The 26794-nt window shown below is 55.0% G+C and overlaps 2 protein-coding genes across 3 annotated transcripts in view; one reads left to right on the plus strand and one right to left on the minus strand.

Annotated features, from left to right (window-relative positions):
• Nucleotides 1-2854: 2854 nt before the first annotated feature.
• On the plus strand, nt 2855-10184 carry LOC310688817 (gamma-secretase subunit Aph-1b-like). The gene is made up of 7 exons (XM_083465605.1): nt 2855-3104; nt 3474-3644; nt 5316-5389; nt 5727-5849; nt 5929-6056; nt 9372-9495; nt 9646-10184. Exons 1-7 carry the CDS (start codon nt 2992-2994, stop codon nt 9681-9683), a joined length of 771 nt encoding a protein of 256 aa, XP_083321731.1. The 5' UTR covers nt 2855-2991; the 3' UTR covers nt 9684-10184.
• Nucleotides 10185-13014: 2830 nt separating this feature from the next.
• Nucleotides 13015-26794, minus strand: part of CA9 (carbonic anhydrase 9) — a 45487-nt gene continuing 31707 nt past the window's right edge. Inside the window, exons 5-14 of one of the 2 annotated variants that reach the window (XM_083466352.1) lie at nt 19870-19962; nt 19627-19693; nt 19012-19169; nt 18586-18727; nt 16619-16699; nt 16306-16371; nt 15450-15473; nt 15258-15293; nt 14860-14953; nt 13015-14484 (exon numbers count right to left, since the gene is read on the minus strand). In XM_083466352.1, the coding sequence (XP_083322478.1) occupies nt 14415-14484; nt 14860-14953; nt 15258-15293; nt 15450-15473; nt 16306-16371; nt 16619-16699; nt 18586-18727; nt 19012-19169; nt 19627-19693; nt 19870-19962 (831 nt within the window). In that variant the 3' untranslated portion in view covers nt 13015-14414. The remainder of the gene's footprint in view (nt 14485-14859; nt 14954-15257; nt 15294-15449; nt 15474-16305; nt 16372-16618; nt 16700-18585; nt 18728-19011; nt 19170-19626; nt 19694-19869; nt 19963-26794) is intronic. The other variant, XM_083466353.1, reaches the window with a different exon arrangement.

Genomic DNA, 26794 nt, shown 5'->3' on the forward strand with positions numbered 1-26794 from the left:
GGGGAGGCTAAGGTACTTGTGGATACTCCCTTGAGGGGTGGGGGAGTGCTAGGGAAGAGCTGTGGCCCCTCTTATTTTTGGGGTGGTCTGGGCTGACACCTGAGGTGAGCCACAACCCCCCTGGGATTAAGGGGTGAGTGCAGCGCCCAGGAGACCTGCCATTTGCTCCCTAGGGGAGGAGAGCAGCAGCGCCTTCGATTTGTGGGGCCCCTGGAGGCAATGCTTTTCTTTGATCTGCTGCCCTGTGGCTCTGCCACCCTTGCCTCATGGGTGGGCCAGCCCTGGTGTTTGACTCCAAGGAGAAGGCAAGGGGTCTCTGAGAGGTCCTTGGAAGAATGTAGCCATGTAGCTCAGTGTTGTCTGCACTGGCTGGCAGCTGCTCTCTAGGTGGGATGGACCCTGGACTCTTCTGCACACCAAGCCAGGTGCTCCACAAACAGCTGCAGCCCACAATGGGGCCTGAGGGGAGGCAGGCTGGCTGGCCAGGCAGGGAGGAGGAGGAGGAGCTGGCTGGGCAAGCCGCCAGCCAGAGGAGATCCCTGTTGGGGGGCCAAGAGCCCTACAGGACTGGACACAGTGGAACCAGCACCTACCTTCCATGTTATGAAGAGGAGGTAGATGCAGACCTGGCCCTCAGTGGGACACAGAGACACTTCTTAGCTCGCCTAATTGTAGGAAGGATGGAGGCTTCCAGGTCTGGCTGCAATGCCTGCTGGGTGCCGGAGACCCTGGGGCAACCATCCTGCGCCCCTTGGGGTGGCCTTGCCCTTCTGCAGAGCTCTGGCGCCCATGCTCTGTCTCGTGGCCCCAGGTGTGGGGGTGGCAGGGATTCATTTCTGCCTAGCAGAGCCCGCCAGGTGCTTTGGACAGGAGGGGAGAACTAATGTAAGCTTGAGATCATCCAACTTCCCAACCTGAGGGTGTGAAAGTGGTCAGTCCAAAAGGGATGAAGCGGGAGGCGAGAAGAGCGGGGGAAAGGGGTTATGTTGACGCCCAATGAGGCGCCACCCCAAAAGGCATTGTGAGGATTCCTCAGGCGGCTGAATAAGCAGGAAAAGGGCAATTGCAGCTCAGTGAAAATAAGTGTACAGTGATGCACATCGCTGCAAAATAAATGCACCTTAAATTTCATAGCATTGTAGAGTTGGAAGGGACCTCAAGGGTCATCTAGCCCAACCCCTTGCAGTGCAGAATAAAACAGCTAAAGAATTCCTCAGAGAGTCCGTATCATTGTGTTAACAGCTCTTGCTCTCAGATGGTTCCTTCTGGCGTACTGTCAGTCTATAGCCGGTTGAGTTCTGCCCTGCAGAGCAGGAAAACAAGCTTGCTTCATCTTCCTTTTGACAACCTTTAGAGATTTGAAGATGTCTCTCATATCTCCTCTCAGTCTCCTCTTTTCCAAGCTAAACATACCCAGCTCCTTCAACTGTTCCTCATCAGGCTTGGTTCCCAGACCCTCTGCACATGTTCCAGCTTGTCAACATCCTTCTTAAATTCTGGTGGCCAGAGATGGACACAGGACTCCAGGTGTGGCCTGACCAAGGCAGAGGAGAGCGGGACTATGACTTCCCTTGATCTGGACACGAGACTTCGGTTGAGGCAGCCTAGAGTAGCATTTGCTTTTTCTGCTGCTGTATCACACTGTGGACTCATGTTAAGCTTGTGGTCCTAAGACCCCTGGATCTTTTTCACATGTCCTACTGGCAGTGGCGTAGCGTGGGTTGTCAGCACAGGCAAGTAATTTGCGCCCCCTAACCCTAACCCCCAGATGTTGCACCCAGTGCGGCCGGCCCCCCCTGCACCCCCCACGCTACGCCACTGCCTACTGGTAAGCCAGATGCTCCTCATCTTATATGTGTGCATCTGGTTCTTCCTGCTTAAGTGCAGAACCTTACACTTGTCCCTGTTGAAATTCACTTTGTTAGCTTGTGCCAAATTCTCCAAGCTGTTGTGCTCATTTTGAATCTTGCTTCTGTCTTCTGTGGCATTGGCCACCCCTCCGTTTGGTGTCATCTGCAAATTGGATGAGCATCCCCTCAACCCCTTCATCTAAGTCATTTATAGATGTTGGACGCCAGCGGGCCCAGGACAGAACCCTGCAGCACCCCCCTTGTCACTTTTTCCCAGGATGACGAAGATCCATTAAGGAGTCTCTTTGGGCTCCAGCCAGCTACAAATCCACCTAACGGTTACCTCCTTCAACCCACATTTTACCAGCTTCCTTCCAAGAATATCATGGGGGACTTTGTCAAAAGCCTTAGTGCTTTTATATATATATATAGAAAAAGGTGCCCGTAGTCACCATGAAGTTGTTACAGGAAGTGTCAGGCTTTTAACATTTGAAAAAGGTGCCGGTACTGTGTACCCTTGAGCTCCCCTCCATCCACCCCCCCAGCTCCGCCCCCCGTGTTCCTAGATGGCGCCCCCAGTTTGCCAAGGGGGCGGGAGGGGGCGTGCGCTCTCCCCACGGCAAGAGTTCGGCAGCTGCAACTCCCAGCGCCCCAGGCCGAGGGCCCTCGCCCTCCCCGCCCCCCCCCCCGCAGCTGGTGGGCACTGCCCTTCCCCTGGGCTCGGCCGCCCCCCACTCGACTCCAGCTGCCCCGCCCCGCCCGGCCTGCGGGTCCCGGAGCGAAGCCGCGCGCTCACAACGGACGGGGCGCCCGCCAGCCGCGCCCGGGAACGGCACTGGGGGGGGGGATCGGAAGGCTCCCGGGAGCCCCTGAGCTGCCTCCGCGACGCCGCCGCGCCCCCGGGCCCGAGGAGGAGGAGGAGCCGCCGCCGCCGCCGCCCTGCCTCCGCGCCCGCCCTCGGCGCCGGCCGGGATGTGATGTCAGGAGGGCGGAAGCGGCGGGGCGGAGGCCCGGCGAGGGGCCGAGGGAGCGGCGGGGGCGGAAGCGGCGCGTCTTCCTGGGCGCCGGGACCGGCTGGGCTGGCATCGCGGCGGCGGGGACGACGCCCCGTCGGGGCTGGGAGCGCGGCCTGAGCGCGGCCATGACTCTGGCCGTCTTCTTCGGCTGCGCCTTCATCGCCTTCGGGCCGGCGCTGGCGCTCTTCCTGCTGACGGTGGTGGCCGAGCCGCTGCGCATCATCATCCTCATCGCAGGGTCAGTGCGGGGGGGGGGGGAGAGGGAGACAGGGAAGACCCCCCCCCGCAGACCGCGCCCCCTCCCCGCCAGGGCCCGGCCTCGCTCGGGGGGCTGCCGGCACGGGCGGAGGAAGAGGGTGCAGGGGGTGCGGCCCGGCCCGGCTGTCATCCCCGCCCCCCGGGACTCCCCCCCCACCCCCGAGGGCGGCTAGCCCCGCCCCCGGTGCCCAGTATGTGCTGGAGCAGCTAGCTGCGCCTCTGGCTGCCGGACCCCCAACTGCCGGGGGGGGGGGCAATGCCTGGGCCCTGGGGCTCCTGGGCCAGCCCGGGGGGGGGGTTCCTGGCTGGGGGCGCCGGTGACCTTGGCCCTCCTCTCCTCCGGCTGCAGGGCCTTCTTCTGGCTGGCCTCGCTGCTCTTCTCCTCGCTGGTCTGGTTCATCGCGGCCAAGGCCAGCGACCCGTCCAACGAGGCGCTCCAGAGGGGCCTCCTCATCTTCGGCGTCATCTTCTCGGTGCTGCTGCAGGAGGCCTTCCGCTTCCTCTACTACAAGCTGCTCAGGTAGGGGGGGCACACGGGGGGGGGCTACAGCCTTGGGTCAGGAAAGGTCCCTTTAAAACCAAGCCCAGCGCTGCCAAGGGGACCCTCCCTCCCAGCAACCCAGCGACAATCGGGGGGGGGGGGGGAGAAGCAGTGGTGGAAGCTGCAGGTGGCAAGCGAGGCCCCCCGGGAGTCACCGCCCAACCAGCCTGATGCCAGTCCTGGGCAAAATGATGCTGCCCATGACCCATTATGCCGGTTGATAGCACAGATTGTCGTCCAGGTGCCCATTTTTGACCCCCAGAAAAGAAGGCCTGGCAGCACTGGGAGAAGCCTCTGCCTGAATGCCTGGACTGCTGTGGCTGCTGCCGGTCAGGGCAGGCAGTGCAGGGCCAGGTGGGTGGAGGGATGTGGGGGCACCAGGCAGCTCCCCCTCTTCCTGTCCGTGGTGGTTGAGCAGCCACAGACAAGGGGGGCTGGTTAGGGGTTCATCCTGGAGGGAGGCAGGGCTCTCCCCTGACTCTTCATAATTCCTGGGACCTGTGGCAATGTTATAGAGGTCGGTAATCTGAAGGAAACAAAGCTGCATAAAGCAATGTAGCGCCATGAGAAAATACAGCTTCAACTGGTATATGAAGAGGCTTATCAGAGCAGATTCTTAGGCTGATTGAACATTGGGCCTCCCTGTAACCTCCCTGAGCCTCTCTGCTTGTGCTTCGGAACGTCTTCCCTTCCCCGGGCATTTTGGACTGATGCTCAGGGTTTCCCACCCAGGCCTGAGGGTCCCGATCCCACAGCCTCCAGCTGGGCAAGAGCATGGGAAGCCAGACAGGGAGGCAGCAAGCAGAGGAAGCAAGACTGTTCTTTGCACTCCTCTCACGCTGAGGAGGAGCTGCAGTGGAAGTCTGCACCTTGGACCCTTCCTGCGTCTTCGGCTGTCTTCGCTCGGATCTCCTTGGGCTCCGACGCATCTCATCCTGCGGAAGGCTGCCTTTCCCCCGTAATCTTGCCTTCCAAGGTTGCCGTCAGCGCAATGATCTCTTTCCAGCACTATCTTGTTGCACCCTCCCCCGACCCCCATGAGGACTGTGGGGTGGAGGAGACTCCAGGGCAAAGTGAGATCCCTGGGGCAGAGACGGTGTGGGTTGCCCCACAGTCCACCACAGGGGCTTGGCAGACGCAGCAATGGCTGCTGCGGGGCAGAGGAGATACTGGTCTGCCTGTAGCAAGGGGTCTTTCCTGGGCCTTTGGTCCCATTGAGGCCAGTGTGCCGGTCTTGTCTGCAGGACACCCCCCCCCATCCACCTCTGGAGCTCAGAGATTCCCCTTGAAGGCTAATCCTGATGAGCGCCACCCATGAGGAGCCCCATCGGGAGAGATGGTGGGCTGCCCCATGACTGTGAAGGCCAGCAGGGGGGCTTGCCTTGCGTGGACTCCAACCATCAGCTTGGCTGGGGGTTTCTTCTGTGCAGACGTTATTCTCCTGAAATCACGTTGAAAACAGAGGCAGAGAGGAAGGGTGACCCTCACTTTGCACCAAGACTGCAGGCTCTAGTTGTGATTCCTGCCTTGCTGAGGGGGTCCCTTCCAACTCTACAGTTCTCGGGTTCTAAGACAGGCCAAAGTGCTTAAGGTGAGATATGCTGAAGATTTCCAGTACAAAACTCAGGATTCATTCTCTCCCCTGACCAGGAAGGCGATTGAGGGGCTGTTGGCCCTGAGTGAAGATGGCTGCTCTCCCATCTCCATCCAGCAGATGGCGTACGGTGCGTTTCTAGAGGGCAGGGAAGAGAAATGGGCAAAGAGGGTCTTCGCTCTCAGCCCAGGCTCCCTTGGGGATTGGGAGGGAGGGAGAAAGGAGGCCCGGAGGCGGGGGGGGGTCCGACTTCTATATCCATGGGAGGGGCTGCTTGAGTGCACCCCCCCCATCCAGACAATCTGGGGCTGAGCCATCTCCCTTCTGGGAGGGAAAAGAGCAGTCCAGGAAGGGGTGGGGGACGTGGGGGAGGCTCTGGGAGCATTCCTGGTGAAATGTCTGGGTCTGAGGCGGGGCTGGGAGGGTCCCACGGTCTGACTCTGCGCACAACGGCTTCTTCCCCGCAGTGGCCGGCCTGGGCTTTGGCCTCATGAGTGGGGCCTTCTCCATGATCAACCTTCTGGCGGACGCTCTGGGGCCAGGCACCGTGGGCATCCACGGGGACTCCCAGCTCTACTTCCTGACGTCAGGTAAGGGTCTCCAGAGGCTCCCCCCCGACCCCCCTGGCCTGCCTCCTCCCTGCCTAACGGATGCTCTCTCCCGCCACAGCCTTCATGACGCTGGTGCTGGTCCTTCTGCACACCTTCTGGGGGGTCATCTTCTTCCACGGTTGTGAGACCAAGCAGTGGTGGGAGGTGGGCGCTGTGGTGCTCACCCACCTGATCGTCTCTGGCCTGGTGAGTAGCTGGAGGGCAGAGAGGGGCTCACGTCTCACGCTGGTTCGCTTATTCATTTATTTGCTATGAAGGTGCAGCATAAAACAAACAGTATATTGCATAATAAACAAATCGGGGCAACATTTATTCTTTTATTATGAAGGAAGGATAAAAGAATAAATGGAATGTAAAATAATGGCATCAATGAAGTCAAGCTACCAAAAGCAAATCCTGGGCGATAAGGGGCAGGGAAGGGAGCAGCTGCCACGGGGGGGGGGGGGCAGGGGCTTGGGGTCGAGGGGTGCAGTCTTGACACTGCGCCTGCTCTGTGCTGAGCTCCCTGCCGCCGCCCCCCCTCCGCTGCCAGTGACTGGCAGTGATGTGGGGCTGGGAAGGGGAGAGGGAAAGCACTGCCACCCCCTCCGGCCACCCCATGGGCTGCTATGGGGTGTCTCTTCCACACTCACCATTCCAGCTCCCTTAAGAAGTAGGAAAATGCATTAATCTAAATCATAAAGGAATAAGTGAAATAATACTGACTTGGGTCTTTCAAATTCCCAACTGTTCTTAACTTGCTAGTATTTAGTATTTTAATAGTTTTTTTTGTATTGTTTTAAAATGAATCTCCAGAGAAATTGCATTGAATTTGCTGTTATTTAGCTACATTTAATTGCCAGCATAAAACAGTCTGTATCTGCCTCTCAAATAGAAAATTCAGCACTGCAAAGTCATGTCCCAGGTAAAAAGAAGAAGAGTCCCCAAAGTGTTTGCAGTCTTTATGCAAAAGTTAGAACAGGGGTCTGCAACCTGCGGCTCCGGAGCCGCATGTGGCTCTTTTACACCTTTGCCGCGGCTCCGGGACGGATACTAGCGAGGGGAAGAGGCGCATTGTGCGCCCCGACACTCCCCACTGTGGCGGGCGCTGTACTGGCTGTGACGTCGCATGGGGGCGGTGCGTGCATTAGTCACGCACCGTCCCAACGTCACCTTCCCGCCCGCCCGCTACATTGTAAGGGGCATGTACACTGGTCACTGCATTGAAAGGGGGCATGTACGCTGGTCACTGTTTTGAAGGGGAGTGAAGAACACACACACACACAAAGGTAACTTGTTAATTTAACGTTTATTTGTATGAGGAGGAGTAATTCTGAGGGGTCAAACAAAGAAATAATAAAAAAGTGACAAAACAGTTATTTTTATAATGACGAGTTTTGCGGCTCCCCGTTGTTGTTTTCTTCGGAAACGGGTCCAAGTGGCTCTTTTTGTCTTAAAGGTTGCAGACCCCTGAGTTAGAAGAACTTCTGGTATAAAATTAGTATTACCAGACAGGAGAAGCAAGTTTTACAGGGGAGGGAGACGTGTGATGGAGAAATCCAATTGGAGCTTTGAATGGAATCTGTGAAGCTGCTCCATGGAGGGAATCAGTCCATGTCCACAGAAAAGGAAATGCTTCGGGGGGAAATGGGAACGGCATGAAAGGATGGGGAAGACCATGCTAGTCTCTTCATGTTCAGAGGAAGCAGCCCAGCAAGGTCCAAGGAGAATGGGAAAGCCAGCTGAGGAGAAGCAGCTCTCCAAAAGCTCCCTGAGGAATAGATCCTTGAATGTCCCTGAAAACAGGACAAACGGAGCCATTTTTACCTTGTACCCAAATGCTTCTTATGCGGGGGCCAGTTGAAAATCCCCTGGAAGGGAGTTGCGTCAAGGGGGCACCACCACCGAGAAGGCCCTGCTTCTTGCCCCTGGGCTGCCACCGCAAGTCAGGCCAGCCCTGCAGGAGCCCCACAGAAGGAGCTCTTGTCCCAAGCCCTGGGGTCCCAAGGCGCTCTGGGCTCTGGGTGCAACCAGCCAGGCCCAGTTGCCCACTGGCAGCCAGTGCATGCTTAGGGATCGGGGTGGATGGTGAGACACCTCCCCCCCCCATGATGCTCCTCCAGGATCAGGGCTTCCCACGCTGTCAGAGGTGCCCCTTGCCACACTCCGGCGTCCGCGATGGTGCATTCATGGAGAAACCGGTTCAGGAAGCAGCAGCCAGCTCCCAGGTGCGCTGGGTGGGGGGGAGAGAGAACGGGCTGGCCCCAGACTTGGGGACCCCCCCCCCCCCGGTTCTGCTCTCCCACCCTTCCCTGCCTCTCCTGTCCCATCTTCCGAAGACCCAGCATAGGCGCTCCTGGGCACCTTCTGCCCTCACCTGTGTCGAGAGAGCTCCGAGGTGGCTTCCTGAACCCAGCACTTTGGTCATGGGGAGCTCAGGTGCCGTATTGGAGAGGTGTGTGTGTTGACACCCGCCCCCCTTTGATCTAGGCCAGCAGACCTGAAACAAGGTGAATGGAGTGTCTGGGTCACCATGAAAGGGGGCCGTGATGGTCCTCTGAGAGGCCTCACCCCCCCCCCCAACACACTGCTGGCAGCCAAAGGGTGAGGCAGGTCTGAGATACTTCTTCCATTCAGTTGTCAGACCAGCAGAAATCTGAACAGGCCAATTGTTAGATGACGGGTAGGAGCAAGTTCTCAAGGACATGCTAAAAATCCTAAAAAGACAAGAAAAGCAGCAGCACATTTGAGAACTATCCTGCAAAGGAGAGAATGGAAAAAATTCATTCAGAATGAAACTCAATTCCTGCCCTTCTTCACCTTACAATTTAGCATAAAGTGATTCAAAATCCTAGGTTAGAATCAGAGTTGTTGCTGAAAGGCAACCCCAAAGGTCATCTAGCCCAACCCCCTGCGGTGCAGGAACCACAGCTAAAGAATCCCTCACAGATGACCACCCAATCTCTGCTGAAAACCTTCCAAGGCAGGAGATTCCACCACCGCCCAAGGGAGCCTTTTGACTACAGTCATAGCTCATGCTGTTTGCTTCATGATACATTTTTTCAGGTTGCATCCCGTAGCGACCCGGAAGAACCGGCAAGGGTTACTTCCATTTTCGCCGCTCACACATGCGCAGACGCAGCGAATTGCAACCCACACGTGCGCAGACGCGCTGCTGTGGGTTGTGTTCTATTCATGTTGCGAATGGGCCTCCGGAATGGATCCTGTTCGCAACCAGAGGTACCACTGTACATCTGTTGATGCAGCCTAGAATAGCATTAATCTTTTTTTGCTGCTACATCACATGGTGGACTCAAGTTAAGACCCCTGGATCCTTTTCACATGTTTTGCTGGCAAGCCAGGTGTCCCTCATATTTGTGCACTTGGTTCTTCCCATCTAATTGCAAAACCTGACATTTGTCCCTATGGAAATGCCTTTTGTTAGTTAGTTCTTCCTCCAGAAGCATTCACTTCCCCTCCCTGTTTGTCTACTGCAATGTGATGTTGTCTCCCTTCCTGCAGACATTCTGGAACCCCATCTACCTGGGGAGCCTCCTCCCTGCCTACCTGCTCATGGCAGGTGCTGCCGTCTGGGCCTTCCTCGTCTCTGGCGGCTCCAAAGAGAACCTGCGCCACTTCCTCCTGTGTAAGTATGGCCAGAGCTTGCCCCATCACCCTGGCTCCAAGCAGCAACCCACCCAGAGGCCTTTGGCTCTCCCTGGAGTTGGCCCCTCCATCTCCTGGGGCTTGAGGTCTCAGGCTCTTTGCCCCTGACCCCCTCTGTCTCTTTCCACAGGCCTGCGGAGTGGGACAGCGCCACCACCCGGATCCTGAGGCCCCGCTGGGCTCCCCCGCCCTGTCCTTTGGAGCCATTTGCTGAGGCAAGGAGGACGCAGCTGCTGTGCCTTTGGGAGTGCTTCTGGGCCCGAGGAGGGGGCCGCTGGACTTGCCCCCCGAAGCCCCTCTTGGGGCGAGTTGCCGTAGAAGGTCTGGGCACAAGGGGCGCTGCAGCAGAGCTCCTGGACCCTGTGAATCTGCAGCAAAAGCCCCCTCCCTCCAGAGAGGGGTTTCTGGCCAGCTGGCGTTGTTTAAATAGGGGGTGGGCTTTGGGGGTGCTGGGCGAATGTCATGTGCCGGCATAGGGTGTTGGGGGGGGGTGAGCATCTGTCTCTGTGGGGTGGGGGTGCAGAGGGAGAGCCAGCTGTGTGGTCTGCTTAGAGGAGAGAGGGGATCGGGGTGGGGGATACTGGGGAAGGGGGAGTGCCCCACATGGCCTCTTTCTTTCATGGGGGGCACATCTCTGCACATTTGTACTAATAAAAAGGCTGGATGAGGCCCACAGTGTGTGTACCTGTCTGGGCAGTGGTGGGGTTGATGGTGCTACACTGAGGAAGGGGGGCTTCAGAGAGGGGGCTGCATCCTCTGAGAAATAGGGCTGGGCTGGCTGCTGGTTGCTTCAGGGGCTCCTCCTGTTCGGGTTGTGTTTCTGGGGGCGGCAAGATGTCCTTTGGTGTCCTTCCAGTCTGATGAGAAACGGTTGTGGGGGCTGGTTTTGTTTAGCCTGGAAGAGAGGAGGCTGAGAGGAGATGGGAAAGCCATCCTCAAATATCCCAAGGGCTGCCACATGGAAGAGGGAACAAGCTTGTTTTCTCCTGCTCTGGAGGGTAAGCTTCAAACCAGTGGCTTCAAGTTACAAGAAAGGAGATTCCGGTTAAACCTCAGGAGGAACTTTCTGGTGTCTCCCTCTGCAGCAGTGTTTCCCAACCTTTGGCCTCCAGCTGTTTTGGACTACAACTCCCATCTTCCATGGCCACTGGTCTTGCTAGCTAGGGATGATGGGAGTTGTAGTCCAAAAGCAGCTTGAGACCCAAAGTGGGATGTGGATTCCCCTTCCTTGGGGGTTTTTAAGCACAGCTTGGATGGCCACTGCCACGGATGCTTCATTGCGGAGGGTTGGGCTAGATGCCTCTCAGGGTCCCTTCCAACTCTACAGTTCTATTAAATGAATAAATACTTTTGGGTAATTGGACCTCAATTAATCCAGGGTTTTCAACACGAGTACTAATTGGGCCCTAAAATGCCTCCTGTTTCGTTGTCTACTCTGGGACAATTTTTCAATGTGAAGAGCACCCAAATATAGAAAGAAACACAGTTTCTTTGATAAACTGCACAGGTAAGGCCACATGAGCCGCCTCCTCCAACCGTCCCCAAACCTTTCCTTTATGGAAAAAGTTAATATAGCTCCAAATAACTGCCATGAAGATGCATCCGGAGAGCATTAAGCCTGAGCTCTTTGACTGCCTCTCCCTTTGCTGGGCTTATCCTGCTTCTGACATCATGGTTTGTTTTTATACCACCCTTCACTGATGCCCTAAGGATACGCCTGCATTCAACCTCAGCCATGTCCACAGAAACCCCCCTGGCCAGTCAACCTCTGCAACTGGCTTCCCATCAGCCTGACACTCTGACAATGTTGGCCCTTAAAGAAAACAGAACTAAATAGAAGAAAAGAGGAGCACTGCTAGTGAAGGGGTCTTCACCTGGTCCATCTCTGTCCTGCTGATCGTTATCCATTCTTGCTTCAACTTGGGAATCAGGAAGTCTGGCCTTTAAATCCATGCCCAGAACAGGATTGTGGCGCCTTCACATCAAGCCAGTGTGAAGAGAGCAATCCTGGTGGTGCCAGGCTGATTCCAGTGCCAGGAGGGCCCTTGCCAGCCTCTGCCAGCTGGTGCGAAGGGAGGCCAATCCTGCTTGGCTGACTCCTTGTTTCTCCTTCCCATGTCAAGTGGCGAGAAGGACAAAACAGTAGCCTAAGTGGAGCCTGGCTGCTGGATCAGGCCAAGGGCCAGAGTGTTCTGCATCCTGTTCTCGCAGTGGCCAACCAGATGCCCATTATGGGAAACCTGCAAGCAGAACAGGCAGAAAGCACCCTTTTGCAGGCAAAGCCAAAATGTCCTGCTTGCAGCTGCCTTTGAGCCACCACACCAGGAGCCTCAGCCGAGGGATCTTGACAGGTGGCAAGGACATCTCACCTGTCAATCAGGTGACAGCATGAGGTCGTGTGATTCACAGTCGGTCAGCTTCACCCACCTGCCGGCTTTAGCAAAGGCTGGTCTTGACAAGGAGCCAAAAATGTCCCCTGGCCCTGCTTTACAGAACTGGCCTGTTGGCCCCCCCCTTTCTGCGGCTCAGCTGCCCCCTAGGCTACAGGGACATCTCTTGCCACAGGCCCTCCCCCCCCTGCTATAAAGGTGCCCACCACCCACTGCCATTGGGCCTGGCACTGCAGCCGAGTCCAGAAGCCACTGGGTCTTTGAGCTCCACACTTTCTCCAGAGACAGTGGCTCTCCGGGGCTCAGGCCGGGACTCTTTCCCAACTCTGTCTCGAAATGCTGGGGGTTCACCTGGAGAACTACTACCTGCAAAGCAGGTGCTCTACCTCTGAGCTACAGCCCTTCCCTTCTCCCACCCCAGCTGGTTTATTGGCCATGGCAGTTCAGTCACCAAACTTGTCTATGTGCTCTTGGGCTTCTGATTTCTCTTGAACGACTGACATGGCAGCGCCAGTCTGGCAAAGGAGTCTTGATCCATTCACCCATGGCATCCTGACATTTCCCTCTCCTGTATAGTCCTAGAATTGAGGAGTTGGAAGGACCCAAAGAGTCATCTAGTCCACCCCTCTGCAACCCGCAGTTTCCAGGGAGGCCTCCTTTCTTGTATGCGCACAGCATGGTTGAGGCGTGCTGTGCTGCCCAAGGCCCTTTTGCCCATCCCTGCCTTGTGTCGTGGGACATCGTCTTCATGCCTGGATCCAGGGCCACGCTTCATTTCCCAGCCGAAGGACACCCCACAGCCAAGTGGGCATCAGAAGCAGCAGGGCTTGAGCCTCTGGGGGCAGAAGCGGGCCAGCCTGGCTCGGAGGCCCCCCTTCCCCTCTCCCCATCCTCAGGGCCCTTTGCTCTTTCAGGCGGGGTGGGGAGGCTTCCCCCAGAACTGAAGAAGGAAGGGGGCTCCCCAGGAAGAGGGTGGGCTGTCCTTCACATCAGGGATGCTTGAGCTTTGGTTCCTGCACTGCAGGGGGTTGGACTGGATGACCTCAGGGGTCCCTTTCAACCCAGCACATCTGTGACTCTCTTTTAAAAAGTGGGCAGAGATGGGAGCATGTGCTTCAAACCTTTTTGTAATGCAAAAAAGAACTGACACACTGAAGGCCTGGTTCCATTGTGGGTTCCTGTCCAAAGGGGGTGGGGTGCAAGAGGGTCTCAGTTCACAACCAATGCTCTGTGTGCGGCCTTTGCGACCCAGCAGCTGCCGCAGCAAAGTCCATGCCCAGCCAGGCTTCCATCCCATCCCGGCAGACCAGAGCACTGGTGGGCAAGGCAACCACAGGAAAGGAACAGAAATGGGAAACAAAATATACCGCGTCACATACAAAGGGGAAGAGGAAGAGGAGACCAAAGGAAAATGTGGAAATGCTACATTTCTCTTCCATCTCCTCCCCGTACATATTCCTCCTGGTTGTAACATTGCCAGTAAAACCCAGTAAAAACGTTTTCGGGATGAAAAAAGGAAGGTGCCTCAATCAACAGTAATGAAGCCGTGAATCAGATTGTGAGTGTGAGAGCCAGAGAGGGAGCTGCTCTTGTTGCTCTTGCAGCTGAACTACTCCAGGGGCGCATCTTGTGCACAGCAGAATCTTTAGCGCCTGCCTCCTCCTGACGCCTGTCTCTGCGCCGCTCACTTCTACTGTGTGTCGGCCGGAGAACGTCTCCCAGGCTGGGCATCCCTTCATCAGCCAAGATGCCCACCTGGCACTGCCCTGCAATGGCTCAGAGCAGCAGACCCAAGCAAGGTGGGAATGGAGAGATTCCCTAGCAAGGTGGGAATGGAGAGATGGGTTTCATCCGGCGCTCGGTCCCAGTCTTCCTCCCATTCAGAACCAACCAGAACGAAGACAGGTGTTGCCATATTCAGGATGGACAGCAGGAAGGGCTCCTTCTCCAAGGCTAGACATTGCTCCCACTAGACGCAGTGTCAGCAAGCCACCTGGGTGCCTTGAAAGGGGGACTGGACCAAGGCAGGGAGGAGGAGGGGGCCCTCTGTGGCCACAGGGCATGCTGGCTGTGGGCTCCCCATGGAAGGAGAGCAGCCGCAGGGAGGGTCTCCCACTCCAGGGACGTCCTGCACAAGGCCCTTGGGTAGCCACAGGGGGCAACAGGAGGCTGGGCTCAAGAAGCCTTGGGCCTGACCCAGCAGAGCAGCGCCCCCTCTGGTGGGTCAGATCCAGCCGCTGCTGCCCAGGACTGTGGGGAAAGGGAGAGGGGGCTTGCCACTGCTTCACCCAGGAGCCCTTGCCCTTGCCGAGGTCCCTGTGCTGGTGTCCGAGGCGCCTTCCTGCATGCTTCTGCTCAGTCAAGGGGGCAGGTGCCAGGGCCAAGGCTGTGGGGACACCGTGGGGCTGGGTGCCTGGGTGTCTCCTCCTTGGGTGGGGGCAGGGAGGTGTTCAGACGTGGCAGAGGGAGTCGTGAGAGGCAGGGGGAGAGACACTGCCAGGGCTTCCTTCTAGGCTGCGTTCTCCTCCGTGGTGGCTGCTGTGTAGATGATGCTGGACTTGATGGGCTGAGAATCCCGTCTGCGGGGGGGGGGGGAGTGGGAGGCAAGTAGAGGCACATTTAGGACAGAGTTCTTCCCCCTCTCCCCAGCAGCCAGGTCTCCACTGGACCCCTTTGTGCCTCAGACTGCCCTTCCATTGGGGCAGGTCACAGACAGAAGTGGGAAAGGGGAGCAGCTCTTGGGACCCTCCCTGAGAAGCGGGAGAGGGGAGAAAGGCCGAGAAAGAGCACCTGGGAGGCACGGGGGGTCCCCCCCAGCCACGTGGGCTCTTGTGGCACCCCTCCCAGAAGGGGGTCCTAGGCAGAAGCCCCAGATTCAGGAGCTGCCCTGAAGGAGCCTCTGCTGGGCTTTGTGCCTTCAGCTCCAGGGGCTTGCAATGCCCCTCCCCTCTTACCTGCGGTTCTGGGCCTGGTGCTTCCGGACATAGAGGAAGAAGGCGAGAGCAGTGATGCCAAAGAGAGCTGCAAATATGGCGGCCAACACGTCCCCTGTGGAAAGAGAGCAACCTGTTGGTTCTGCCCTGGGGAAGGTAGCTAAGGGAGGCCTTGAGTGGTGTGAGGGGAGTGAGGGAGGTCCTGCCCTGTCTGGCTGGTGGGGGGGGGGGAGCCCTTCTGAGGCACCTTCCAGTCTTGCATGAGGGGAGCCATGACCCGCACATAAAGGATGGCAGTGTGAACCACAAAGCCTGCAGGGAAACTGCTGGAGAAGAGCTCTTGCCCCAGACCCCCCAGCAAGAAGGCAGTGAGGTCACAAGCTATAGTGCCCAGGTGGAGCAAGGGATGGGGCACATACCTGTCTGAAGGGAGGAGCCCACCTGCTGGTCAGCACCTGGAAGCAAAGCAGAAAAATGGGATTCAGACGCCAGGGAGGGGCAGCTGGGGGGCTCCTCTCCTGAGCTACTAACCAGTGATCAATGTCTCAGGTTGCGGGGGGGGGGGGTGAAGATGGAGGAGGGGAGACACAAGCCCCTAGTTCTGCTCTTACCTGAACTTGTGGCTGGACTCTGACCTAAAACACACAAGACAGTGAATTGTAGGAGGAGCTGTGGTTGTTTTCTTTTATATTTATTAGGCGCTTTGCTCACAAAAGTGTCTCAAAAAAGCTTACGGCAGAGTCTAGACACCAAAACCAACAAGAACAAGCCTGCAGAACAGTAAAAACCCCAAAAGCGCCAGTGAAAGGCGTCACCTGCCGCACGAAATGGCATAACAGCACTTTAAAAACCCTTAAGTTTCAGAGCCAAATGCCCAGGTAAAAAGGGAGGGAGGAGCCTGGTGCCAAAAAATAGGTAGAGCTTTGATTGATTGATTGATTGATTGATTGATTGCGGGGGGAGAGAGAAGATGTGAATTCCTCCCCTCCCAATTTTCACATGTGCCCACCATGGAAGATTTCCCAGAAGCAACCACACAAAAGCCACAGCATCTGTGTAGCCACAGAGGGAGCTTCACAAGGACCCCATTGCCCCCCAAAACTCTGGGTGGTGCTGAGGCAGTGGCAGAACTTTTGAGGGGTTCATTCACATCTTCTTTGGCAGGAAGAGGAATGGTTTGACTGTTCCCCAAAGAATAGGAGCCAGAGAAAGAAGGGAGGCAGCAGGGGAGGGGGTTATGTAACACACCACCCTGCCCCACATCAGACCCACAGCCTATAGGTTGCCGCTCATCCCAGATTTTAGCTCCCTGGGCGCCACAGCCAAAGGAGAGCCCAGACAAGCATCAGGGAGGCGGTGGCAGTGGCCAACCAGGCATGAAGAGCAGGGATTGGGGAGGGAGCAGAGAAGGAAAGGAGCCTGGTGAGAGAGGAAGGGGCAGCACAGCCACCAGCCAGAGAGCCTTACCTTCTCCAGAGGCGGGTTCAGGGTCTCTCCCTGAGGCACCATCTGGGGTGTGGGGCTGCCCTCTGCCTGCAAGGAGACCAAGAGCGTCAGACCTGCCCCTCCAGGGGAAGCTGCCCTTCCTCACCCACAGCTGCTTCTGCCCTCAGAAGAGGCAGCCCAAGGGGAAATGCCTGCTGAGCCTGCCAACTGGAGCATCAAGGCAGAGGTATGTCTCCCCCTCTGGCCTCCACCCCAGAGGAAGCCCAGAAGCAGAGCTGCCAGCCAGACCTCCCCACCAGGCCCCCCTCATTTTGGGGGCAGCCCAAGGCCTTACCTGCTGCAGATCCTGCACTGTCGCCCCCACCTTCCTCTGCAGGACCATAAGGATCCGGGGCCCTTGGAGATCCCTCCTCACCTGCAGGATTGAGCACAAGGAGCTGGTCAGTGTTGTTTTGCGCTTTTGGTCCTTGTGCTCACTGAAGGCAAGCAGGCAAAGACGGAGCCCCATAGCAAGACCCCTTGGGCCAGGGGAGCCCAGGTTCAATCTCGATTGGTGGCATTTACAGAAAGGGCTGGCAGAGAGTCATTCCAGAAACCTGGAGAGCCACTGCTGCTCCCGGAGCATGGTGGTCCAGGGGTCTGACCCTGTGACCCTCTGCTTCCTATGTCCCTGGGGCAACCACCTCATCCCAGGGAATCTGCAGCCCTGTGGCCCAACTTCACAGCCTCCAAGAGGAGTGCAAGGGAGTTGCCACAGCTGCGCCTCCAGGGAGCGTGGCTGGATTTGTCCTTTGGTGGGGAAAGTAGGGGAGGGTACTGCTCTCCCTGAGCAGAACTTGCAACAGCAACGCACATCCCATGACAGACACTTTGGTTTCCCCATAACGGTCTGAATCATAGATGCACAGAATTGTAGAGTTGGACGGGACCACAAGGGTCATCTAGTCCAACCCTCTGCAAGGCAGGAATCAAAGAACTTGCAACCTTGATTTTACTAGCGCCAGGCTCTCACCAACTGAGCTAACCATCAGCCAACCATTCAGGTTGCCTGAAACTGCCCCCCATAGGTGCCAAGTGCCATGCATATCAATGGTTGTCTTTGGGAGGGGGCCATTGTTCTGCACAGCTTTCCTGGGATTGGCGGCTCTGGATGGGCAGGCAGGCAAAGGAATGGTCCTGGGCTTTGCTCAGCTCCATCCAAGGTTTCCTACCCAAGCTTGGTGCTGCTGTCTAACATTAAGAGCCCTTTCACCTGTTCAGTGGCAGTGAGGTCCTCCCTGGCACCGAAGATTCAGGCTCCGTCTGGTATCTCCCCAGCAAAGCCACAGATGCCCTCAAGTGACGTCCATGCCAGGTGGAGACGGCGGAGCCTGAAACCCTCCTGTGGCTGCTGAGCAACTGCCTGGCAAACAATCCTATCTCTTCCTCCAAAGGACTCCACCTGCCCCCCCCCTGGCCAGGCCCAGCTGCCAGGTGAGGCACACCTTGGCTTGGGAGGGGAAGCCTTCCTGTGACACAACAGCCCATTCAGGGAGACCAGGAAGGAGGGCAAGTGGCAGCCCTGGGAGGGCGGCCAGATCAACAGCCTTGCCTGATAACAAGATTGTCCCACGGCCCGAGGAATCAGGGTCAGACTGTGTGTGTTTTTGTGGGTGGGACGGAGGCGGCTAGGAAGTAGCCAAGGACCAAGGGAGGGAGAAGAGAGGAGAAGAAAGGGCTGTGTCTGCCCCAGAGTCATGGACCTCAGTACACAAGAGACAAGGCTGCTCAAGATCACCTTGAATGGAGGGACTGCTCCTCTAATCCAGAACGAGACCAAGGCAGAAATCAGTGGGCGAGAGGAGCTGCTCAAAACTCTGAGAATCATAGAACGGTAGAGTTGGAAGGAACCCCAAGGGTCAATTAGTCCAGCCCCCTGCAATACAGCTGCTCCCGGTACAGGGAAGACAAAGTAGCAGAACAAGGAGGAGAAGGAAAGAGGTCAGGGCAGGGAGCTACTAGAAACAAAGACTAAAGGAGAGATATAAATAGTGGTGAGCATCAGGGGATGAAACATCCAAAGAGAGAAGTGGCCGGACTCTGTGGTCCTGTGGACCTGCCCTGGTCCCTGGCCCTCCTTCAGAGGGGATGGAGAACCAGTGGCCATCCAGATGTTGCTGGACTCCAGCCCATAAATCATGAGAGTTGCGCCCCAAGACCATCTAGGGAGCCACAGGCTGCCTTGTTGCTGTTCTACAGAGTTGAAGGTGTGACCGTCCTGAGGCAGAACTCTCAGCTAAGCCCAGCAACAGGCTCCCTTACCAGGCGGTTGAGCCGCTTCTGGGCTGTGGAGCATCGGGAAGCTGGCCAGGACACTCCGGCCCTGCAAACTCTGAGGCAAGCGGAAGTTGTCCTGGATCAGCTCGTCCTCATCTCCATGAAGGGTGTCCTCCAGCAGAGAGATCTGAAATGAGAAGGCACAGGTCATCGAGATGGAACATCCGACAGAAAACAACACTCCCAAGGATCCAAAGGCAGACCTACTGTAGAGGGGAGTCCAGCAAATCACAGAATCATAGAATTGTAGGGTTGGAAGCACTCCCCAGGGTCATCTAGTCCAACTTCCTGCAATGCAGGAATCACAGCTGGATCACCAGACCACACCCTGTGATAGAGAAGCAAGGCAACATGCAGGGAACCGTCTTCCTACAAGACAACCCCTCTGCATGTTCCTCCACCCAGACAGACCTGATCTGGGGACAGCTGAATTGTCTGGTTAAAGATCGTCCAGTTCACCGTCTGGTAACAAGGTGGAGTGGTCAGTGAGCCATTATAGCGGAAGTAGCGACTGAGGTCGTCAGGAAGGAGCTTGGCTACATCAAAGGCAGGAATCCAGGTTTCTTCTCCTGGGAAAGGAAAGGAGGGGAGGGTGGTCCATAGCAAAGGGACCCAGAACATCCGCTTTGTTAGACGGCCCCAGAGAGTTCCAGTAACAAGTGTGTGTGTGAGAAAACACAATGCACAATCTAACACACCTCATGGGCCTTTTTCCTAAATGGACAAACCCTAAACATTGTGGCCTCTCCTCCTAGGGGAGTTGCTCCAGCCCCAAAATATCTCAGGTCCCAAAACATCACGAGGTGCAAATGCAAAGCTGTGTTGCAGAGCCCCTGCCCAAAGGGGCTGGAGCCCAGGGAGAGGCAGCCCTGACTCCCCATGGCCCAGCACCCACTCTGCACCCACAGAGTCTTGCGGGAATCTTGATTTCTCCAGACGAGGCAAAGCAAAAGCAGCCCAGCAAGAGCTGACAGGCTGGATGAGCATCTTCTGCCCATGGCTCCTTGCCGCACCCCTTGCTCTTACCTTCCTCATGGACATCATTCAGATGTTCAAGGATGTGCTGATATGGCTCGTTTTCCTCTGACCCAACCTGGAATGGCAGTGGAAAGGGCTCTTGAGAGCTCTGAGTGGGGGCGTTTGCCCCTCTCATAAGCTGGTGCTGGTGGGTGTCTCCAGCGCAGCCCCCTCCCACTGCCCCAGAGCGCAGGAGGAGCTGCTCAGACCCCTTGCACGGCTTCATTTGCCCCCTCTTTCTGCCACCGTCACCTGCAGAAATGCAGCCAGCACAGCCAAGCCTCCGGGCTCGACCAGCGCCTCCTGGATGGTGTCAAAGTGGGAGCTGTAATAAACCACATGAATCTGGAAGCAGAAAGAGAGAAGAGCCATGAGTCCCTCAAAAGTCTCATCTGGACCTTCTCCAGCAGCTCAAGAAGTCAGGCAGTGTTTCACTTCATACAGCATGTTTATAGAATGGCATTATGATATTGGTAGATTTATTTTCCTATATTCCTCCAGGGATGGCCATCCTACTTTCAGGATTTCTTCCTGAGGTGCAGATGCATCTAGCTGGCAGCTTTGGGGCAAAGAATGCCGGATTCAATGGACCATTAGCTGAATTCAGCAAGTTTTCAGCTGGAAAGTCTAGCAAAATCATCTATGGCTCCGACCGGGTGGAATGCTCTGTCCCAGGAGACTAGGGCCCTGCAGGATTTAACCTTCTTCCATCGGGCCTGTAAGACAGAGCTGTTCCACCTGGCCTTTAATTTGAATTCAGTCTGATCTTTTATTTCCCTTCTCTTCCCTCCCCCCCCCTTTTATGAAGATTACCCGCTTTGGGACCCCACAGCTAATTCTCCCCTGGCCTCCTCGCTGGCCCAAGTAGGACCAATTCACCCAGCTAGCCCTGGTGACTATCTAATGCTTATTGGATGGATTTCCCCCAAATTGATTTTTGAACTTTGAATTTTATTGTTATTCATGTTTTTATACTGTTATTTTATGATGCTTCTATGTTGTATTACAATTAAGTGCTTTAAATTTGTTGTTAGCTGCCCTGAGCCCGGTTTCTGAACCAGGAAGGGCGGGGTATAAATAAATTATTATTATTATTATTATTATTATTATTATTATTATTATTATTATTATTACCTATAAATCCAAAAGGTGAAATTAATGGCTAATATTTTTAAAAAATAAATACCTGTGCTTACCTGATATTATTATTTGTACTGTCATCATGGTCATTATTATATGACACCATACAATATTTTTATACTATTCGATTGCGATACTGCCCTCATTGTTATGGATTAGACTGGACTGGTGAGCTTCCCTCCGAGGCATTTTTTTGGGGGGGGGGGCGGGGCTGTAAATGTCATAAATCCTTTTTTTTTTTTATAAAATTTTTATTGGTTTTACAAAATTTTAAAAAGACAAACAAACACTAAAAGAGACAAACAAACACGCATAGTTTCAAACATATTTTCATGTAAACCTCTTTTCTTGGACTTCCCCATACCCCCCCTCTCTGCATCCCAATGTCCATACTTCAACTAGCAACTCCCAATTGTTGCTTTCAAATCTCTGTCATCTTAGTCCTTTTTTTATATTCTAACCTTATATCCCTGTACCCCTTTGTTTCTGAAAACCACAACATTTTTAACATTCATTAAGTTTATAGTGGTCCTTAAGGTAACTTTTAAATTTTCTCCAGTCTTCTTCCACCGTCTCTTTTCGTTGATCACGGATTCTGCCTGTCATCTCGGCCAATGTCATATAGTCCATCACTTTCATCTGCCATTCTTCCAGAGTGGGTAAATCTTGTGTCTTCCAGTACTTTGCGATAAGTATTCTTGCTGCTGTTGTAGCATACATAAAGAAAGTTCTATCCTTCTTTGTCACCAATTGGCCGACAATGCCCAAAAGGAAGGCCTCTGGCTTTTTAGGGAAGGTACATTTAAGTACCTTTTTCATTTCATTATAGATCATTTCCCAAAAGGCCTTAATCTTCGGGCATGTCCACCAAAGGTGATAAAAGGTACCTTCAGTCTCTTTACACTTCCAACATTTATTATCAGGCAAATGATAGATTTTTGCCAGCTTGACTGGGGTCATGTACCACCTGTATACCATTTTCATAATGTTTTCCTTTAAGGCATTGCATGCCGTAAATTTAATACCGGTGTTCCATAACCACTCCCAGTCAGCTGACATAATGTTATGTCCAACATCCTGAGCCCACTTAATCATAGCCGATTTAACTGTTTCTTCCTGTGTGTTCCATTTCAACAGCAAGTTGTACATTCTAGATAAGTTCTTAGTATTGGGTTCTAACAGTTCGGTTTCTAATTTTGATTTTTCCACCTGGAAGCCAATTTTCCTGTCCTGTTTAAAAAATTCCATTATTTGGCGATATTGGAACCAATTTTCTACTTTATGCTTCAATTTCTCCTGACTTTGTAGTTTGAACTTATCTCCATCCTGTTCTAAGATTTCCCAATACTTCGGCCATCCGACCTCCATATTGAGTTTCTTCACTGCTTTAGCCTCCACTGGTGACACCCATCTAGGGGTTTTAGTTTCCAATAGATCTTTGTATCTTATCCAAACATTAATCAATGCTTTCCTGACAATGTGGTTTTTAAAGGCACTATTGACTTTGTCATACCAAAGATATGCATGCCAACCAAAGGCATTATTGAAACCTTCCAGATCCAAAATGTCCGTGTTCTCGAGGAGCATCCATTCTTTCAGCCAGCAAAAAGCTGCAGCCTCATAATACAATTTTAGGTCCGGCAGGGCAAAACCCCCTCTTTCTTTAGCATCTGTCAATATCTTAAATTTAATTCGGGGCTTTTTGCCCTGCCAGACAAATTTCGAAATGTCTTTGTGCCACCTCTTAAAACATTCCATCTTGTCGAGAATCTGCAAGGTCTGAAACAAAAATAACATTCTAGGCAATACATTCATTTTAATTACTGCAATTCGGCCTAACATTGACAATTTCAAATTTGACCATATTTCTAGATCTTTTTTAATTTCTGACCAACATTTTTCATACTTATCCTTATACAAATTCACATTCTTAGATGTTAAGTAAACCCCTAGGTATTTCACCTTCTTTACCACAGTCAAACCTGTTTCCTCTTGAAATTTCTCCTTTTCCATATCTGTTAAGTTTTTCCCTAAAACTTTAGTTTTTTGCTTGTTCAACTTAAATCCAGCTACCTGGCCAAACTGTTGTATTATTTCTAAAACCCTTTTCGTACTAGTGTTTGGCTCTTGCAAAGTCAATACTAAGTCATCTGCAAACGCTCTTAACTTATAATGTTTAGCTCCGACCTGCACACCTTTGACCTGCTGGTCATTTCTTATCATGTTCAGCAACACCTCCAGAACTGAAATGAAAAGTAATGGGGAAATCGGGCACCCCTGTCGTGTTCCTTTTTCTATCTTAAGTTCCTCAGTCACAACATTGTTTACAATCAGCTTAGCTTTTTGTTCAGAATATATTGCAGCCATACTGTCAGGGCTGCCACCCAGTCCCAGCTCACATAGGACCAAGTCAGCCAGCGTTCAGTTTCAAAGAGTCTTTATTGGATTACAGGTTCCATTTCCAAACTGCAACGTGCAGCCCTACTTCTTCTAGGTCAGAACGACGAAGACCCGTCTGAGTCTCCGCCTCTAGCGCACCAGCTTAATACCCTAGCCTTGCTCCACCTCCTGCGCCTTTCCTTCCGTCTCTGGGTCCTCCTGCCCCCCTGGGTCTCTCCCTTCCTACTCTCTTCTGACGCGGACCCCCCTGACCCTTCCGCCTCCTTGCGGCGGGCTTTGGGACCCGGTTCGCTCTCTGGGCTGCTGACTGCGCCAGCTTCCGTTACATTTGAACTTGGCGCGCGCGCCCAACTCTCCACTTTCCTCTTGATCGTTTCCTCGCTCCCCGAGGTGGGCGTGACTACTCCTGACTCATGCCCTCCCTCCTTCTGAAAGTCTCCGGAGCCCGATATCCTCGGACTCGCTAGACAGGCTCGGTGATCTCGGGTCGTCATCCCCACTCATCCTTCCTTCGTATTCCTCCCCCTCGCTCTCTGTCTCCTCCCTTCTCTGCGTCTCTGCTCCTGAACCCCTGACATCCATCCCCCCCTCGAAGCCCCCCCTTCCCCCCTCCCCGCTTTCAAGGGTGGTTGGTGGGTGCTCCGTCATCACGGGAGTGAATGTCGGATACAGTTCGCTCCCCGTTGCTGGCCGCCAACTGAAGACCTCCGAGTCTTCCTCCCCGCGTTCGTCAACTGTGGTCTCCTCCGCCTCCATTTCGGTGCCGCCGTGCTCGAAACCAAGGTCCTCCCCGCAAACGTCCATGTCCGTCTCTGCGTCTGTCGCTGGACCTGGTGTCTCCTGCCACTTCCGGCGCCACTGCTCCTCTGGCCGATCGTCCCACCAATACGAGTTGTCGGACGCCGAACCCTCCGGTGACCCCTCTGGGGAACGTGTGCGCGGTGCGGGTTCCCCTTCCGAGTCGAAGCCATGGAACGTGCTGGAGGAAAGCGTGGGCGTGAACAACCAGTCGTCGAAGAAGCCCGCTGGCATAGGTCTGTGTGGGAAAAGGGCATGAAACTCATCCTTGAGCAGGGGTTCCTCCAAGGCGTAGTCCGGCACCCAGCTATTAGTACTGGCCCGGGTGCCCTCCCTTGCTAGTAGATATTCTACTCCGTCTTCCCCCCATCTGGAGTCCAAAATCTCCGTGACTTCGTTGATGGGGTCCTGCTGTGGCAATCTCCCCACCTCCGTCCGCTCCGGAGACTGACTCGGTGCCGTTCCTGGTTCCTGGAACCTGTGCGGTGCCCTGTAGGGAGTGAGCACCGACCTGTGGAACACCGGATGCATCCTGGAACCCTCTGGTAGCACCAGCCGGAAAGCCACCGGGTTGATCTGCGCTTCGACTCGGTATGGACCGAGTTGCTTGTGCCCTAGCTTCCTCTTGGCTAACGATCGGGTCGGCACCGCGTGGGCTGCCAACCAGACCCAGTCTCCCACTCGGATCTCCTCGCCAACTCGCCTGTGCTTGTCAGCTTGGACCTTGTATGCGTGCTTCGCCAGCTCCAGCTGCCGTCTGAGTTGATCGTGGACCTCTTGCAACTCAGATGCGAAAGCGTCCGCCGTCTGTGGTTCCCCTTCCCCCACTCTGTCCAGTCCCGGGAAGGTTCTGGGATTCCTCCCATTGTTGGCGAAGAACGGCGTCACCCCTGTGGATACGTGTTTCGTGTTGTTGTAGGCGAATTCGGCGAGCGGCAGGTAATCCACCCACGTCGCAGGCTGTTGATTGGCATAGCATCTCAGGTACTGCTGCATGATGGCATTGACCCTCTCCGCTTGCCCGTTGGTCTGCGGGTGCCTTGCCGATGTCAGGTTGATCTTGACGTTCAGGAAGCCCATCAGCTTTTGCCAGAAATTCGAGATGAACTGGCGTCCGCGGTCGGACAGTATAGACCGCGGCAGCCCGTGCACTTTGAACACGTGATCTATGAACAATTTGGCTGTTTGCTCTGCCGTGGCCACCTTCGCACACGGTATGAAATGTGCCATCTTGGTGAACAAGTCCACCACCACTAGTACAGCTGTCTTGCCTCTCGAGCTGGGGAGATCCGTGACAAAGTCCAGGGCCACTCTCTCCCATGGTTCAAACGGCGTTTGCAGCGGTTCCAGCAGTCCCGCCGGTGGTTTGTGCACCGGCTTGGCCCTCTGGCAGGTGTCGCACCTCGCGACGTAGTCCGCGACTTCCCCCCTCAGTCTGGGCCACCAAAAGTCTCTTGCGACCAATTCCACCGTTTTTTCTGTGCCAAAGTGCCCGGCCGTGGGTGCGTCGTGCAGCTGCTGCAGTACCCGGGCGCGAAGTTCGTCTCCCGGCACGTAGACGGCCCCTTTACGTAAGAGCAAGCCGTCTCGTATCTGGAACTCGTCGCCCTTCGCCGTGCCCTTGTGCACCTCTGCCATCTTCGCCTGCGCGAATGAGTCGTCCGTCAACGCCCGTCGCACCGCATCCAGGTCTACTGTGGCTGAAGCGCACGCCCACGCTGTTGGCGCGAAGATGTGCATGGCCGCCGCTGGCGTCGCCTCTTCGAGGTACTGCGGTTTTCGGGACAGGGCATCCGCCATGATGTTGGTGTCGCCCGGGACGTACTCAATTCGGAAATTGAAGTCAGCAAAGAACTCCGCCCAACGGATCTGCCTCTGGTTCAGGAACCGAGCCGTGCGCCAGTGCTCCAGATTCTTGTGGTCCGTGCAGACCTGCACCGTGTGCTTGGCGCCGATCAGGAAGTGCCTCCACGCCTTGAAAGCTGCATGAATGGCAAGCAGCTCCCTATCCCAGATGGTGTAGTTCTGCTCCGACTTGCTGAGCTTTCTGGAGTAGAACGCCCCCGGCCTCCAGACCCCCTGCGGGTCCTTCTGCAGCAGTACCGCTCCCACTGCTCTATCGGACGCGTCTGTCTCCACCCTCAGCGGTCTGCCGGGGTCGATATGCAGCAGTTGCTCTTCCGACGCGAAGAGACGCTTGAGTGTCTGAAAGGACCGCTCCGCCTGCTCCGTCCAGATGAATTTCTTTTTCTTGGAGCTTAGCGTGTCCGTAATAGCTGCCGTCTGCATCGCGAACCCCTTGATAAACTTGCGATAGAAATTGGCGAATCCGACAAACCTCTGGACCTCTTTCCGGTTGCGCGGGCTCTTCCAATCCAACACCGCACGAACCTTGGCGCTGTCCATGGCTAGCCCCTTGTCCGACAGCTTGTAACCCAAGAAATCCACCTCCGTCGTGTCGAACTGGCACTTCTCCAGTTTGGCGTACAGTCTATGCTGCTGCAGCCTCTTCAGCACCTCCCGAACGTCCTGGTCGTGTGCTTGCTGCGAGTCAGAGAATATCAGGATGTCATCCAGAAAGCAGACGCACTTCTTGTAGAGGAGTCCCGCCAACACGTGATGCATAAAAGCTTGAAAACAGTGAGAACCGTTTTGCAAACCAAACGGCATCACTCTGTATTCGTAGGTGCCCAGAGGCGTGAACATGGCTGTCTTCCACTCATCGCCCTCCCTCATGCGGATGAGATTGTACGCTCCTCGCAGGTCCAACTTGGTGAACACGCGTCCCTTGCGCACCGTCGCCAGCAGGTCGTCAATCCTGGGCATAGGGAAATCGGAG

This window comes from Podarcis liolepis, assembly GCF_965112155.1.
Source record: "Podarcis liolepis genome assembly, chromosome: 11".
Lineage (NCBI taxonomy): Eukaryota > Metazoa > Chordata > Lepidosauria > Squamata > Lacertidae > Podarcis > Podarcis liolepis.

Bases quoted from the DNA above. Each gene is read 5' to 3' on its own strand.
- LOC310688817 (XM_083465605.1), top strand. From the start codon at position 2,992: ATGACTCTGGCCGTCTTCTTCGGCTGCGCCTTCATCGCCTTCGGGCCG. The intron at 3,645-5,315 runs GTAGGGGGGGCA...TCCCCTGACCAG, and splicing joins CTCTACTACAAGCTGCTCAG to GAAGGCGATTGAGGGGCTGT. The intron at 5,850-5,928 runs GTAAGGGTCTCC...CTCCCGCCACAG, and splicing joins GCTCTACTTCCTGACGTCAG to CCTTCATGACGCTGGTGCTG.